General features: G+C 37.2%; 1 protein-coding gene across 2 annotated transcripts in view; it reads right to left on the reverse strand.

Moving 5' to 3' along the window:
- LOC142099298 (coagulation factor XIII B chain-like) overlaps window positions 1–17,272 on the reverse strand; it is a 56,895-nt gene that overhangs the window by 10,779 nt on the left and 28,844 nt on the right. For both annotated transcript variants that reach the window (XM_075182618.1, XM_075182617.1), the window contains 4 exons: window positions 15,357–15,533; window positions 14,117–14,293; window positions 8,976–9,155; window positions 900–1,085 (listed from right to left, as the gene is read on the reverse strand). In XM_075182618.1, coding sequence (XP_075038719.1) covers window positions 900–1,085; window positions 8,976–9,155; window positions 14,117–14,293; window positions 15,357–15,533 — 720 coding nt within the window. The remainder of the gene's footprint in view (window positions 1–899; window positions 1,086–8,975; window positions 9,156–14,116; window positions 14,294–15,356; window positions 15,534–17,272) is intronic.

The following is a 17,272-nucleotide window of genomic DNA, read 5'->3' on the forward strand; positions in this document are numbered from 1 at the left end:
TGTAAAGCACTACGGAATTTGCTGGCGCTATATAAATAAATGTTGATGATTATATCATGGAATTAAAATGCATTAATTCAGTAATTATTACTATTGATTGATACAAAATATTCAAATCTAAATCTAATTTTGTTTTCTCAATTACAAGTAAAAAAATAGACAATTACTGATTATAAAATAGTACTAAGATACACCAAAATAACCTTTGATGCAATTAGCTTTTAAGAGATTACATAAATACAAGAGTTTGGTTAGTGTATTTTCAAATAAGAGCTTCATCATGGAGATCAAATAATATTCAAAGCAAACTATAGAAAGGTTTTATTTAGAAATGCACTAGTCAGGGGAAGGATATAACACAATTTCAAATACTTTTAATATCATCCAGAGCACTTTGAAGTTTGTCGTAAAGATATAGAATATGGTATAACTAGGAATTTGCCTAGGACAGACCATACACCAACTCTGTGCAAGCAGAGCCCTTCTTAGTGAGGCCTATGGCAACTCTGAAAGTTACAATCTCCCAAGGCAGAAATGGGACACTGGACATCAGTAGCCTAGAGTTTGCCAAAGAGCATATGGAAGAGCTACAGATTCTGCAACCATTGATGTAACCAAAATATAAGTTTTGAACATTAACATTAGAGCAAAGTAACACTATGCTCACCATGAAGCATGGTGGTAGGATCAAAATACTACAGGAATGCTTCTCTGTTTCAGGGACTGGAGTAAGGGCAAAAAGGATGGAGCTCAATGTATAATCCAGCAGAATGATAAGGCAAATCAAACAAGAAAATCCACACTGGAGTAGCCCAAATAATAATAAAAGCAAACAATGCGCTGGAGTTTGCAACATTATTGACAATGCTAATTTACTCATAAACATATATATTACTTACCACTGCATTTAGGAGGTTCTGTCCATTTACCCTTCTTGCAGAGGATTTTATTTGATCCCAGTATTTCATATCCATCAGCACATTTGTAGTGAACAATATCACCACTGTGATAAACATCTAGAGCCATAACTGTTTCTCCATTATCTACTTGTGGGGGTTTGTCACATTTTATCTTTTCTTTGAGTTCTGCCAGAAGCAAAGGGGAAACAATAACTTAAATATCCTGATACATTCATTAAAAATATAACTATCTGTGCACGAAAATAGGCTCATTCAAATCAAATGTATTCTTTGAGTTTCACATACCACTATGCAGCTACGTAGCTAAGGATTGCTAAGCATTGGTAACTGTATTAGATACTGTGTGGAGGAGGGCACAGCTATACACATGATGTGGGCTCTGTCTACAAGTAGCTACATTTTGATGGGGTGTACCTAACTATGAATCGCTACCTTGCATTGGCCAGTGTTTCCTCACCTTGTGTGTTTTCACGTAGTGGATGACCTTCCTCTTCCCAAAGACAGAAGGATATGTTTGTTCTAGATGTTACTTCATGGCAAAAAAAATATTGCCCTGTGCAAGTTCCCAACTTTGAAGATCTCACCTCCGAGAGGGGAGATCTCAATGACGCGTCTTGAGGGCATGGCCATGCGAATCGCGCCTTTAGACCCAGCCCCTCTGCTAAAAAGTACCAATTTCGGCCTATTACAGCAGGGGCAGGGCCAGGATGATGCGATTAGCCCTGCCCCACCCACTTCACCAATGACATGGGCAGGATGCAGGAGGTTGTCCTGCTCTCCCAAGAGTCTGGAAGAACTCCCAAAAATTTGGAAGTCTCCCGGACATTTCAGGGAATGAATGGGGCAGGAAGGGGGCGTTTTGATGTAGTCAATTTACACTAGCAGTGTGCCATACTCAAGCACACGCAGCCACGTCCGAATCCAGCTCTGGCCATCTCGAAATTACTTGTATCTGCCGTATCTCTTGCTCCAGGTACAGGGCTAGTCCTGATCAGCAGTGATGACAGTCTTGCATGCATGCTATAGCTTCTATTTGCAATCAGGAGCAACTGTAAAAATGTATTTAATGCTCAGCAGACCTTAACAATATACTGAGAAATGTATTTAATTGGGGGGGGGGGGGGAATAAACCTCCACCCTATTTTTAACTGTTTTATCCTCAACGCCTATATTGTTAACAGATTACATTAATTCAATATTTATTTTTTTCCCATGCGTTCTTTTGCAAATTTATAATCCACATCTGTATTGGACATATCCTGCAACGTCTTGTGTAGTAGAGCATAGCAGACCTGCTCCCGATTTTAACAGCTTACGTTTTTTGAGATCTGTGCCTCGATGAATTCAGGAGTATGCAAAGCCTAAATACATGTGTTTAACACTAAATGCAGGTTGCACTCAGAATGCTTGCCTTAATGAATTAGGCCCTTAAACTTTATCTACTTTATATATTTCTACTTTCCCTTTCTATGTAAATATTATTACTAATAGTTGGGCAGTACTTAATTATTATAGTTGTATTAACAGTAATCAGAGAGTAGTTAAAGGTTATATTAGTCAGGCAGTGTCAATAGGTACTGTATATTAATCAATCAGTAGTTATAATCAGCTGGAAGTTATTCAACCAGTATTTTGTAGGTTATATTATAAGTATATAATATATTTTGCCACATGGATCCTGTATATAACGGATATTCTCTAGGGATCCTGTTTTTCTGTAGTGCAGGGATTTTCCAGGAAGATGGTCATGTCCTGGGAGTGGGCAAGAGCAAAGAGGGAGGTGGAGTGGCAGGTCTAGGTTTATATAGCCCATTTACTTTTGTGCCTTGTGAAGTATGTACTAAAACATTAAGTATATGTTTTTTGTTGTTGTTGCGATATGGAAGTAATCTGTTTTTCAATTAGCAGTATATGCCCACACTGTAATACTAAATTTCCAATTAGCAGGACTGTTGATAGCTATGGTTTTATCATATGTCACTAGCCTTTATGTAACTTTATTAATGTTGAATCAGATGAATAAACAGAAACCAGCCCCAGCTTTCAATATCGATTAAAGATGCAAATTTACTTGGCTATTTTGCATCACAATACTATTTATGCTCTTTAAAGGAAAATATATTTAATGTACATATAAAATTATTTAGTACCATTAAACTAATCCCTTTCTCCCTCCTCTCCCCATTGTACTTTACTCTTCAGGAGCCTTTACAGAGAATAAGGTCCTATACAGTACATGGTAGTCAACCCCCATATAGCTGTGGTATTTGTCTATATCTGTGGTGACTGCATTTTATTTACTATAGTGACCTCAGACCTCCAGGTATTTAAACTTTCTAGAAAAACAATGCCAGGAGAGTAAGCTATAGAAGTGTGTGTGTGTGTGTGTGTGTGTGTAGCGCAATAGCAGATCACTGCCGTCACACTACTTGTTAGGGCAGGGACCATTGAGCAAACCTCCCCCAAACGTTGGCATCCTTTAAAAGAAAGAAAAAAAAAATACCTGGCGCTAATGAAAATAAAGCACCCTCACAATTCATATGGAACAAAAAATGAGTTAAACTCCTTGTTCCACAACACGGAATGGAGGCCTCGGAGTTCCAAATTTTAAACATTATTATTTAGCAGCACAACTCGCCCAATGTATATTAAGGAACACTCCTGGTTCAGCTAGAATCTGGACCTCGATTGAGGCAGAGAGCTTGGGTGTCTCTTCCGTGGCTCAACTGGCTTAACTGTCCGCAATCTACTTCTTGTCATCCAGTCTTAGTTCACATGCTGTCCCTCTGGGTTTGAGCAAACACGAAATATAAATTGGCTCCAAACCCCAGTCCAATAATTCCACTCTTTAATAATAATGCATTTCCACCTGGCTGTATTTCAACATCTGAAAAAAGTATCCACAGCACCAGGCAATCACTCGTTATATACAAAATATAAAATTCCATCAATTACTTGGGTGGTGCTCCCCTACCATGTATAGCTCAATGAAATTGGCAAAAAGAAAAGAAAGAAAGCATGGAATGTAACTAGGGGCACTCTTTGAGTGATAGAGTAATATTTTAAAATAAAATACTTTATTAAATATATATTAAAATGTTTCCTAATAGGCCAATGAGCCACCAGTAGCGAAATATTTAAAAACAAAAATAAACAGTGAAAAAGGTGCAAAATAAGTGATTATAATTGGCAGCAACTGTTGCCCCGCCCTGCTATGTTAAGCCTATAAATAAAGGTGCACTACTCTAAGCAGTTCACTTCCTGGATATACCAGGGGTAGTGCAGCTGGATACTGTTATCTAGGATTAAAAATGAAAGGATCTATTATAATAAAGCATAGCGAGGCAAACTCCGACGCGTTTTGCATACTCGGTTTAACAAGGCTAACCGATGAGAACCAATGGCAATGGTTTTATAGGGAAGAGACAATCAGATATCCTAAATATCGAAAAATACCACTAAAAGATTGACAGATGTATAGACCTATCCTGAAGCTGAGAATGAAAATCCCACCTAACCAGTTAGAATAACTGGTCAACAAAGCTGGTTAATGTATAGAACTTAGATCTACAGGTAAATAAAATATCCCTAATGAATTGTCCAGTTAAATAAATGGACCCCCTTTGTGATAAATACTCTAAACAATGAAAAAATGGAAAAGAATAATAAAAATAAATGTGAATATCTTTTACACAATAAATTTGAATACAAAAAGAAAAATCTGACCATAATGGTGCTAAGATGTAAGTAATGATGGTTAATAAACCCTATGAAAAATAATCTAATAGCATAAAAAGCAATGCCCTATTAAGGTGAATTTAAGGGGTGTATGATAAGGTGAACGTTGAGAATGTGTTCAGGATATAAGCCAAAAAATAAAAATATGAAAAGGTGAAAAATAAGTGATGTGAGAGTGAAATGATGTAAAGATACTGAATATTAAAAAAAAAGAGAAATAAATAATGTGGTAAAATGAAAAAAAAAAAAAAAATGTACTTAGGCAACAAGTGAAATAAATGTGAAAAGCTAGTGAAATAGTGATATAGGGCCACGGTAAATGTTAGTGAGGATTTTGTATTTATATAGAATGGCTCATATTTAATATGATCCTAAATCCTGTCTCTTGGTGCCTAAAATAGATATAAAATATTGCAAGTACCAATATTTAATAAAGATTATTAGTGAAATACCCATATATATTTACAATCACCATCTACACAAAAAACAAGTAGTTAGTATAATCATTTAATCTATTCGGTATCAAGCTATTAATAAGAAATATTTTTTGGGACTCTCTTTTTAATAGCTCTTATTGTAAATCCCCTCCTCTGATACCGAGGGTAATTTTTTCTTTTGCATTCTTATATCCTGAACACATTCTTAACGTTCACCTTATCATACACCCCTTAAATTCACCTTAATAGGGCATTGCTTTTTATGCTATTAGATTATTTTTCATAGGGTTTATTAACCATCATTACTTACATCTTAGCACCATTATGGTCAGATTTTTCTTTATGTATTCAAATTTATTGTGTATAAGATATTTACATTTATTTTTATAATTTTTTCCATATTTATCACAACAGGGGTCCGTTTATTTAACTGGACAATTCATTAGGGATATTTTATTTACCTGTAGATCTAAGTTCTATACATGTTACATTAACCAGCTTTGTTGGCCAGTCATTCTAAATGGTTAGGTGAGAGTTCCATTCTCAGCTTCAGGATAGGTCTATACATCTGTCAATCCTTTAGTGGTATTTTCTGATATTTAGGATATCTGATTGGCTGAACAATTTTGATGCAATCACAGGGGATGTCTCTTCCCTATAAATACACTGCCATTGGTTCTCTTCAGTCAGCCTTGTTAAAGTGGGTATGCGAAACGCGCATCGGAGTTCGCCTCGCTATGCTTTATTATAATAGATCCTTTCAATTTAAGTCCTAGATAACAGATTTCAGCGGTACTACCCCTGGTATATACAGGATGTGAACCGCTTAGAGTAGCGCACCTTTCTCTATATTTATAATAGTGTAGGCTACTCTTAAGATAGCATTGATTCAGGAGTAATAGTATCATAGCATTTCACCAGGAAGGGGACAAACCTTTTACTCAGTTCAGTTTCCTAGCAGCGGCTGATATTTGCATAGAGCCTCTGAATCTGGTGTAGTGTATTTCTCAATGGCTTTTTTCTCATTCACCTAGTGGATTTTCAGATATAATATTGATTTATCTGTCAAGCTATAAGTAGCTATTGTTATATCATACCAAATAGGACAGAGATTATATAATCTTTATTGAGAGATTAACAATGTAGGATCTTATAATAAATTACTATTGTGATTATTGATTACTACTACTGCACTATTACAATAGACTTAACATAGCGAGGTGGGGCAGCAGTCGCTGCCAATTTTAATCACTCATTTTGCACCTTTTTCACTGTTTATTATTGTTTTTAAATATTTCGCTACTGGTGGCTCATATTGGCCATTTAGGGAACATTTTAACATATATCTAATAAAGTATTTTATTTTAAAATATTACTCTATCACTCAAAGAGTGCCCCTAGTTACATTCCATGTTTTCTTTCTTTTCTTTTTGCCTATTTGTATTTCAACATCATTTGAATTTTGGAAGAAGGCTGGTATTCAATATCTTAATGATATCATTAACGACCTATCCTTCCCTTCATTTGGTGACCTAAAAACTAAATTTACAATCCCCAATACATTTTTCTTTCAATAGTTGCAATTACGGAACTTTCATTCTACTAATAAGTCATCTTTATGTATCACACCATTGACCCTTTTTGAATCACTCTCCCTAAAACATTCTTCAAGTAAAGGTCTCATATCCCTACGATATTGGGACCTTAAAGTCCAAAACACAGAAGATAATGATTCACATGAACAGGCATGGAAGGAAGATCTGGGGGAAACTCTGAATAAAGAGGGTTGGGAGTTAATAAGAACTAACACTACCTCCAGTGCTATTTTTGTGAAAATAAAAGAAAATGCATATAAACTCTTGATAGTATTTAATTACTACTAAATTAAATAAAATATTCCCTGACTTATCTAATAGAAGCTGGAGAGGCTGTGCAACAGAAGGATCCTTCCTCCACATATGGCGGCAATGCCCCAAATGAATCCTGTTCTGGCTGGCGCTCCGAGACTTTGCGTCCCAAATATTGAAAATTGACATTCCCCTCTCCCCCAGGTTTTTCCTCTTACCACTTGGGATCCCATCTGCTATTAACTGTCCATCCGAAAAAAATGTTCAGACATATTGCTTCAGCTGCCTTATGTCAAATAGCTACTGACTGGAAACAAACTAACTCTGACATTACAAAAGATTATTGATAGAATTTGGTGAACATATAAAATTAAATATATGACCAGTATTCTTAAAAATACTTCTAAATCGTTTAACAAAATAGGGGCACCATGGGCTTCCTACTGCCATATCCAAAATCCCTTCTCAACATAATTAAGCTTTTGGTACTGATCCTCCTGGTTCCTAGTCTTTATCCCTCCCTTCACCCCTTCCCTTTCTTCTCCCTTTTTTCTTCTTTCTTTTTCCCTGTTTTTTCATAGCGGCACACCACACCGCTCTTTTATCTAAACTCTTTTTTTCTTTTCCTTCTATTGAAAAAAATGTTCAGCACCTTCTACTATAGACCTTTTAATTGCAAATTCAATACCATTTCAAATGTCCCTCATTCTCATTCACTACAAATATTATTTACACTTATTACTATTATATTTGAATGCTTATATATTTTTTGTCTTGATAAGGTCCTTATCTGATATTACTTGCTGAACTTTGAATAAATAGAGTTGATACGAAAATAAAGCACCCTGTGAAACCTCCAAACCATGCTGCATTGGGGATAGTGTCACTCTCCCCTATTTTATGAAGAACCACAAAGAAAGAATAACAGCGCAGAAGGAAGAATAAACACGGTGTATAATGGCATATATAAGAATAGCTGGATAATTTCAAGGGAATTGCAAACATAAATGTTTATTGCCAATCTCAAACAAAATGTATACACATGTTAAAAACATAATACAAAAAACAATCCCCCGCAATAATATAAAAATAATAATAAATGTCATAAATATATTGGTCTTAGTGTTTCACATATAGTGTTAACCAATTTATATTGATCAGAGACAACACTGCAAGCTAAACCATCTCTCAAAATATATTGAATGTATTGGGACTCCTCAGGTCCGAAAGTGTAAACAATCCACGTTATTGTCTCTCATTGTCAAATCAAGTCAAGATCTCTCATAATTACATCACCCAATATTGTGTATTACCCATTAGAAAAATGCTGACAGAAATTCAGGAAGTGATCTGGAAAATTTTCCGGCTGGAAGGGAGTTTAGCAAACTTCTTGTACATCCAGCCACATTTCTCTATCTCCACAGTCACTGAAATCATGGATGATTTCCAATACACAGAGTAAGATGTGCACCTTTCAGTGGTCCGGATAAAATCAACAGATGGTAAAGATTAGTTCCGCGTATGTAGATTTCTTGCTGCAGCATTTAGGATGGATTGAAGTGTGGATATATGGGCCAGATAGCAAGAAGTTGCAGTAGTCAAGACGGGAGATGAGAGAATGGATAAGAGTTTTGGTAGCATGTTGAGTAAGAAAAGGGCATATTCTGGCAATGTTTTTAAGGTGGAATCAACAGGACTGGGAGAGAGTCTGGATGTGAGGAATAAAGCAGAGGACAGAGTCAAGTGTGAGACCAAGGCCACAGGCTTGGAATACTGAAGAGTTTGTGGTGTTATTGACAGTGAGGGAGATTTGAATGGAGGTGGTTATTCTAGCAGGAGCTAAGATAATAAGCTCTATTTTGGATATGTTGGTAGTGTTGGGACATCCATGTGGTGATAGTTGAAAGTTTGTTACACGAATTGTATTGTATACATCTTAACCACGATTTGACACGCAAGCTAAATGGGTCCCTTACAAAAAAGGTTACACATTTTGTTTCTAATCTAATCACAGACAACAGTCATTTACTCACCTACACATGTAGGGGGCATTGTCCAGTGACCATTCTCACATTGGATTTGTTCAGAACCAATCAATATGTAGTTAAGATCACATTCATAATGTACTGAGTCTCCAATGCGATGTTTGGTTGTATTCGTGAGCAGGATGCTGTGGGCCACTCTGGGTGGTGGAGGGCACTTATTTCTCCTTTCTAATGGCAATACAAAATATCTTGTTTAATGCTGATCAATAACAATACTATGCCTAGATAACAACAGTCACTGATTTGTGGTAATTATACAAATAGAACAATAAAAAAAAACAAAAAAAAACCTTGCAATAAATGTAGAGTGTGCACTCAACCAATAACATTTTTAGAGTCTGCGATAATTTAGGGATCACAATCTTTTATTTTTTTAACATTTTCTTCAGTTTGCTTCTTTTTTTAAAAAAAAACTATACAGCTTTTTGTGGTTCATGACCAGTGTACAACTCTGTTGCATTACAGCTAAGAGTTGATTAAACATAATTTTGCTCTCAGGGGTGTCAGAGCAAGTGGCAGTGACTTCTTAGACTTTTTGAGAACACTTGTAATAGAATGGTTTCCTTTCCATAGCAAGTTCATTGCGTGTGCTCATTCGCTTTCAATTTGCAGATCTCCTTCTCCGTTGTACACATGGAAAGAGGGGTTTTTGTCAGGGCAAATATGCATTTCCCACTAAAGATCCTTTGTTACCACTGTTTAGCCTATGTTTGAAATCACAAATCTATTAATGTACTCGAAGAAGGTACTACTTACTGTATTCAGATGCTTCTCAATTGGATCCAGCTCTGTGGGCTTGAGCATCCCCAATATTAGTACTGCCATAGACATTAACCATATCTTTGTATGTCATGTGTACCCAATATAATATGCAACACAAAAATCCGACCAGCGACCTCAATAAGACTTTGTTCTATAAAAAATAACTTCCCTGTGATGTCCCTACAGGGACCCCTGCAAAGAGGTTTGGTCTTGGCTGCTTCAGGCCCACAGGTCGTGATTCTCCGGGTTCCGCAACAAGCGAGACCAGTTGGAGATGATGAAGGTTTAGAGGTAAGACAGGTATGCAGGTGCCCAGAAGAGCTGGGAAGCTCGAGACTCTGGTTACCCAAGTATGATGGGTGACTGCACTTGTAGGATGTCTGGATTACCAGTTTAAGTCGTGAGGCTGGTGACTAGTTTTCTGAGTTTGACAGCTGAGTGCAGGTATAGGATGTCTCCTCTTTATTTACTATATTATTTATTTATCTACTCTACCATCTGCTTTATTCCTCACATCCAGACTTTCTTCCAATCCTGTCGACTCCACCTTAAAAACATTGCCAGAATACACCCTTTACTTAGTCATCATGCTACCAAAACTCTTATCCATTCTCTCATAATCTCCTGTCTTGATTACTGCAACCTCCTGCTATCTGGCATTCCCGACACCCGTATATCCACACTTCAATTCATCCTAAATGCTGCTGCTAGACTAATCTTCCTCTCTTACTCTTCCACATCTGCTGCAGCACTGGCTCCCTGTGCCCTCCAGAATCCAATTCAAATTACTCACCTTTACCTACAAATTCCTCAATAAAACCACCCGTTCATACATCTCAAATTTCATTTCAAAACACTCTCCCTCCCCACCCTTTAGATCTACCTCTGACCTGCACCTTGTTTCGTCTTTGGTAATCACCTCTCACTCCCGCCTACAAGACTTCTCCCGTGCTGCTCCCTACTTATGGAATTCCCTAACACGGCCAATCAGGCTTTCCCACAGCCTTCAAATCTTTAGACACTATAAAAACCCATCCTTTTTTTAGAGTTTACTTTATCCCCAATAATACTATTCACGCTAATACACAACCATGCCAATCTCCACTCTGGCCACATTCGCTCCTCTTGTTTCAGCTGTGCCCTCTTCCACTTAGATTGTAAGCTCTCTAATGAGTAGGGTCCTCCATACCCTTTGTTTTCAAGCCTGCATTTATTTTGTTTTCCTTGTATGTCCCTGATTTATGTATGACATGTTTTGCCTACTGTATGGCGCAGCGGAGCACTGTGGTGCCTTAAAAAACTATGATAATAATAATAATAATAATAATAATAATAATAATAATAATAATGTCTCGATTGCCAGGTTAAGCTGTGAAGCTGGTGACGGGTTTTCAGAGTTTGACAGATGACTGCAGATATAAGGTTTCTGATTTGCCAGGTTAAGCTGAGAAACTGGTGACTCTGGTTTTCCAAGTTAGACAGTGGACTGTAGATATTGGATGTCTGGATTTTCAGATAAGGCTGAGAAGCTGAAGACTCTGGTTTTTCAAGTTAGACAGTAGACTGCATATATTGGATGTCTGGATTGCCAGATAAAATTTAGAAACTGGAGACTCTGCTCCTCCAAGTTAGATGATTGCATATACTGGATGTCTGGATTGCCAGATAAAGCGGAGAAGCTGGAGCCTCTGGTTTTCCAAGTTTGACAGGTAACTGCAGGGAGCCAACTAATCCTCAACTGAGCAGGCTGAAGGACAAAAAGATCTGGCAATTTGGGAGAGGCACAGGTGCCCTAAATACTTGAGAGAGGTGAGTGGGAGGAACACTTATCAGTCTATGGCTGAATGCCACAGTAGGAAAAGATGAGTCTACGCATGCACAGACCCAAATCGAAGATGGCACCTGTCACTGGACGGACACGCTGCCTCAGCAACGGGAGAATCGGTGGTGACCGCCAGGTAAGTGTGCCGGACACTTGCAGGCTGATCTGCGAGTCCTGTATGTGACAAGGCCATTGTTACAAACAGTAGTGACACAGGGCCTGATTCATTAAGGATCTTAAATGAAGAGGATTCTTATTTCAGTCTCCTGGACAAAACCATGTTATTTGCAAGGGGTGCAAATGAGTGTTCTGTTTTGTACATAAGTTAAATACTGACTGTTTTTTCACGTAACACACAAATACTTGATAGCTTATTTGTACACTGAAATTTAAAGTTAATATGTGTGTGTTACATGAAAAAACAGGCAGTTTTTAACTTAGGTGCCAAACAGAACACTCATTTGCACCCCTTGCAAATAACATGGTTTTGTCCAGGAGACTGAAATAAGAATCCTCTTCATTTAAGATCCTTAATGAATCAGGCCCACAGTCATTACTTTAGAATGGCAGCAGCATGATTTAATGACAGTATCAGCAGAATGAGGGAAGATATGAGACCGCCACAGAGAAGTAACAGGAAAAGAGTAATTATAATAACTTAATTATTGATAACCAACAACACTTTTCCCAACACCTGAAGAACTGTAGCCTCTGACTTGCAATACATGTCACAAATAGTATTCCTCAACCACCCTCCTAACCTCACTACCTTTAGCCTGTTACTGCCTGTTACACAATTTCACACAAGACAATTACCCCCTGACCAACATTGTTGTGTGACAGGATCATTTAGCTTATGAGTCACTCTTACCTTTGCAGTCTGGCTGGGCCAAGATGCAAAATGTATACTTAACCTAATGTGTCAATCTCCCATTGTCCCATAGATTGTAAGCTTGCGAGCAGGGCCTTCTCACCTCTTTGTCTGTTTTACCCAGTTTGCTTATTAGTTTATTATGTTTGTCCCCAATTGTAAAGCGCTACGGAATATGTTGGCACTATATAAATAAATGATGATGATGATGATGAAATACATAATGTTTTGTCATGTCCTATGTTTCTTTACTCTCCAGTCATTCTGTGGATATGATATCTACTAATATTGGATCTAGTCAATACTCCTGGCTTGCATTGTCTGATTCATAAATCTAAAGAAACAATAGGTCATTGCATATGAGAGCCGTCTGCTTTTCATTTCAAAGAAAATACTGTCCAGCCTGTAAGCTGGCAAATGATTTTTCAACATTTTGAAATGGAACAGAAACATTTTCTGATGAACTTTGGAAAAGACAACAAAATAATCATTAATCCATGCGGCACTGAAAAATATCACAGTGTTTTGGAATATAGAAAGAAGATAAGTCTTGATGGCAGAGCTTGTTAATCTACAGCTCCAAAGGAGCTATGAAGATTTCGATTAGCAAAGGTTTATGATAACAGTTTTAAAACCACTCTATTGTTATTTAAATTCAACTAAATGAACATCCAAGGTGGAGGTAGCCATGTCTGTGAAGTTAGTATGTGCATGGTTGGAAGGGTAGCTTGCATGTATAAATTAAATCTATAAATCATAGGTCATGTTTTTCTATTATTGTTTTAATTTCATATTATAAATGTCTATGGTGTTTAGTGTGTTGAATGACTGACTACATCTATATAATATTTGAAAATATGCTCAAATTTGTAATAAGCTGAACACTAAAACTCAGCAATATGTTGCACTGTTTTTTTTTATTTTTATGGGGCTTTTTTTTTTTTATCCTTTTCAGCGTAAATATGTTTTTGGGCAATGTTGGCCTCTGATCTGCCATCACATAGCTGAATCCACTGGCTGGGGTTGGATATTAAAACAAGACTAGTTATGGCTCATGGGAAGAGTGGTCCTGAAAGTATAGATAACTGAATAATTGTATATTTAGGATGAGCAGTAACTGGAACACAGGGTTAACAGTCATAGATAATGGCTATTGGTAAACATACAGGGCCAGGAACTGAAATCCAATGGAAATAAACACATACAAAATTCAGAGTAACTAGACAAGACAAATAAAATGTCTTAGCAGCCCAGGGCATCTCACAGATGAAAACAGACACAAAGGGCATCTGTAAAAAGCAACGCTCTTCCTTATATAACATTTTGTTTTAAGATGCTGTATCCTTTGTATCATAACATTGTATTTTTTCAAATTCCAATTTATATTCTTGGCATAGTATACAATAATGTTTTTTTTTTACATGTACAGTGGTCTTAGGTTAATGTACTATTACATAGCCCAAGGGTTACAGTGCATAGGAGCCAGCTCTGTGGGTGCTTGAGCACCCCCAATGTTTGGGCTGCTGTCACTATTACCCGTATTTATGCGTGACATTTTTCTGTCATATGTTGGGAAAGGGAGGACGTGAGCACCACCAATCCTTGTAAAAAGTTGGCTCCTATGCTTTACAGTAATAATATTGTGGTCAGTTTTCCTCTAATTATACATGTTACCTTCACAGGTGGGTTGCTCAGGGTCCCATCCGAAAGAATAGCACTGAATTAATTCTGAGCCTTTGATAGAGTAATTTTCCTTGCAGAAGAATTGCACTACATCCCTGTCCACATATGATGCTTTTATTGGATGGAATCCACCATTTTTCACAGGTTCCAACTTTCCACAGGAGTTTTCTAAAACAGGATAAAATAGTGTACTGCTATGTTAATATAAGTATCATAGGTTCATAAAACATATTTATTATTTTCAGTGGAGATCATTTACTAACAGCAAAATGTCCACTCTGTCTTTGTTTTGGTCCCTAGAACCCTGCCCATTATAATGGTACTACTGTGTTATGAAAGTTGCTACTCTAGCCCCCACAGAGCAGGGGGTCAGTGTACATGTGCTGGCCTAGAAGAGCAGAGCAGGTTCCTCTTCTAATGGTTACCAAGCATTACCAGGCCCCCCTCTGGGCCCGTAGCAGCTGTACCATGTATTATTGGTGATAGTTCCACCACTGATTTACACATTTTAAGTACATTTAATATGTGACTTCACTGTGCTTTTGCATGTACACCCCATTTTGTGCTACCTTGTGTCTAATATTGTGAAAATGGACCATTTCTTAGGACATTCACTCTAGAACATGATTTAGAGAACAGCTCACAGTTCTAGCTAGGATGACTACTGTAGACGCCAGTTAGAGATTGCATGTAAACATATATAGTGAGCACACCAAAGTGCCAAAGAGTGTATGGGCAACAGAGGCAAACGCAGAATTTGTAGAGGGGGGTTTCCACACCATGCCGCCAGTGGGCATGACCAACATGCATGGGGGCATGGCTATAATTTTAGACAGTGTTTGGCTGCTCTCCAACTTTTCCTATCCCCATAATATACATGGGCAATGCTGGGTGCACTACTTTTAGGTGCACGCAGATCTCCCTTTTCAAGCAGAGCCTTGTGAAACGGGGGCAGGGTCCAGCCACCTCAATTCTACAGTACCCCAGGCTTGGATGGGGGGTTTCCAGGCGCTAGGAACCCCCCCCCCCCTCCTCGGTTTGCCTATGGGCAGGAACTCTAGCCCTATTTAAGTGGATCATGTGTACACATGCACAGTGTAAGGCAGAATTTGACTACAGCACCACATTTGCTATTCTGTGATTTTTACTTGTGGTTGTTTTGCTAAGCTCTTGTATATTCCTTGTATAGAACATTCTGAAATAGTAGAATCGATGGACAAGAAAAACTTACTTGTGCAGCTTGGAATGGAAGACCAGCCCCGCGGGAGGCATTCAGCCCAGTCAGCAATGCTTCCACTGGCAGTATAATAGCCCTCATTACACTGGTATTGTACGTTCTCCTTAACAAGGAAATGTTTCTTTGTTGTGGTGTAATGTCCATTATCAAGAGGAGGAACTTCACATCTGTCTAAATACAATGGAGTTAAAAAAATTACACAAGTCAAATAAACATGGTAATGGACTGTCTTGTATAATATGCAAACTTACACAAATTATATAAGCACTACAATCTGTTATGGCTAGAAGGCTCTTCAGGGTAAATTTATCAAGCTGTGGGTTTGAAAAAGTGGAGATGTTCTAGTTATCATTTATTTAGTACAGTCTACAAAATGACAGCTACAATATGATTGGGTGCTATAGGTAACATCTTCACTTTTTCAAACCCGCCGCTTGATAAATTTACCTCTTAATCTTCTTGATTTTGTCTGCAAATTAATTTTTCTTTCCAAGGCTAGTTTCCTTTTATGTAAATAATATTAAACTATAATTTAATAGATATTGGGGATTTGCACAACATACAGAAAGCATTTTTTATTAATAGTTCATTACTTGGTAGCACCTAATTAATTTGTAATAGGTTAATTAACCGGGCATTAAAAATTGCAGTGTTTATATGCTCAACAGTACATGAAACAATTATAAGATATAAAATATATGTTACTACTAACAATTTCTAAAGCCCCAGTGCATTTCACTGGTAGCCTCTGAGAGGAGGAGCATGCTGTTATTCTACACCCCTCCTTCCTCATAGCGGCACCAGCAATGTGTTGAACAGCCTGGGGCTGCCCCATGTTTGTGATCTCCCTGTTTACTAGCACTGGGTCTGACTAAGTGACTGTTTTTTAATTATTAATTTATTTGTAATTTAAACAAAGCAAGCCCAGTGAAATCAGATCGGGGGTAAAGTCATTTTATTTTATTTCGAAATTCACATATTATGAAGACAGCAACTCACATCTCACCAATTCATGGGGTTAAACCTAGTAAAACATTTTTTCGGGTGCAATCCCACTATTTAACAATCCTGGGAAACACATAACGTAATGTATAATAGATCCTTGAAAAAGATCTTTACACTAAGGTTGAAACGCGTTGGTTGGAGGGCTAATAATTCGGGAACAAGGGGAGTTTCTCTAATACCATCTGAGACACTGAACAGATCAAAGACTGAGCTGGTTTCCCGAGGACTGCATTCATTATACATCATGCCCATTCTTGTTTCTATCTGGTAGAAAGAAACCCTTATATACCATCATGTTCCAGTCTTAAAACACATGTTTTTAATACTTGTCTTTTTTTGATCTATATGAAATAAATATATATATTTTTTTTAGTTAAAACGGTATTACACTAGATCCGTTCTTTCTTTTACTTTTCAATCTCTATATATCAATACTGAGAGATTTATCTAAGAGCAACAAACCACATTACAGAGGTTACTAATTTGATACCATGCATGCTTTGCTTTGTCTGCTAGTAAGTGCAATCACAAGGGGGATTTAAAGGTGAAGGAAGAAGATTATGATATGGCACAATATTAATGTTTATTAATGGTGAAATCATAGAGTGTTGTCTAGTAAGTGAAATTCCATAGAAGAGACACAGAGGAGAATAACTTACACGGGAAAATTATTCACAAGAAAAAATTAACATTGTTCATTATGTTAAAATAGACTCTTATGTTTGAAACGATATCATACTATATTTTGTTTGTATTTTACATCACATATCAATGTAAATAATTTATGTGAAGTGGACATCACAAAGCAGTGAAAAAAAGGATCTACACTTCAATAAATATAAGTATTATTTTTGGTTATCATTATAATACATTTTGTTGAAGCATTTAAGCATATGTGAATACAG

The sequence above is a fragment of the Mixophyes fleayi genome, chromosome 8, assembly GCF_038048845.1.
Source record: "Mixophyes fleayi isolate aMixFle1 chromosome 8, aMixFle1.hap1, whole genome shotgun sequence".
NCBI classification, from domain to species: Eukaryota; Metazoa; Chordata; class Amphibia; order Anura; family Limnodynastidae; genus Mixophyes; species Mixophyes fleayi.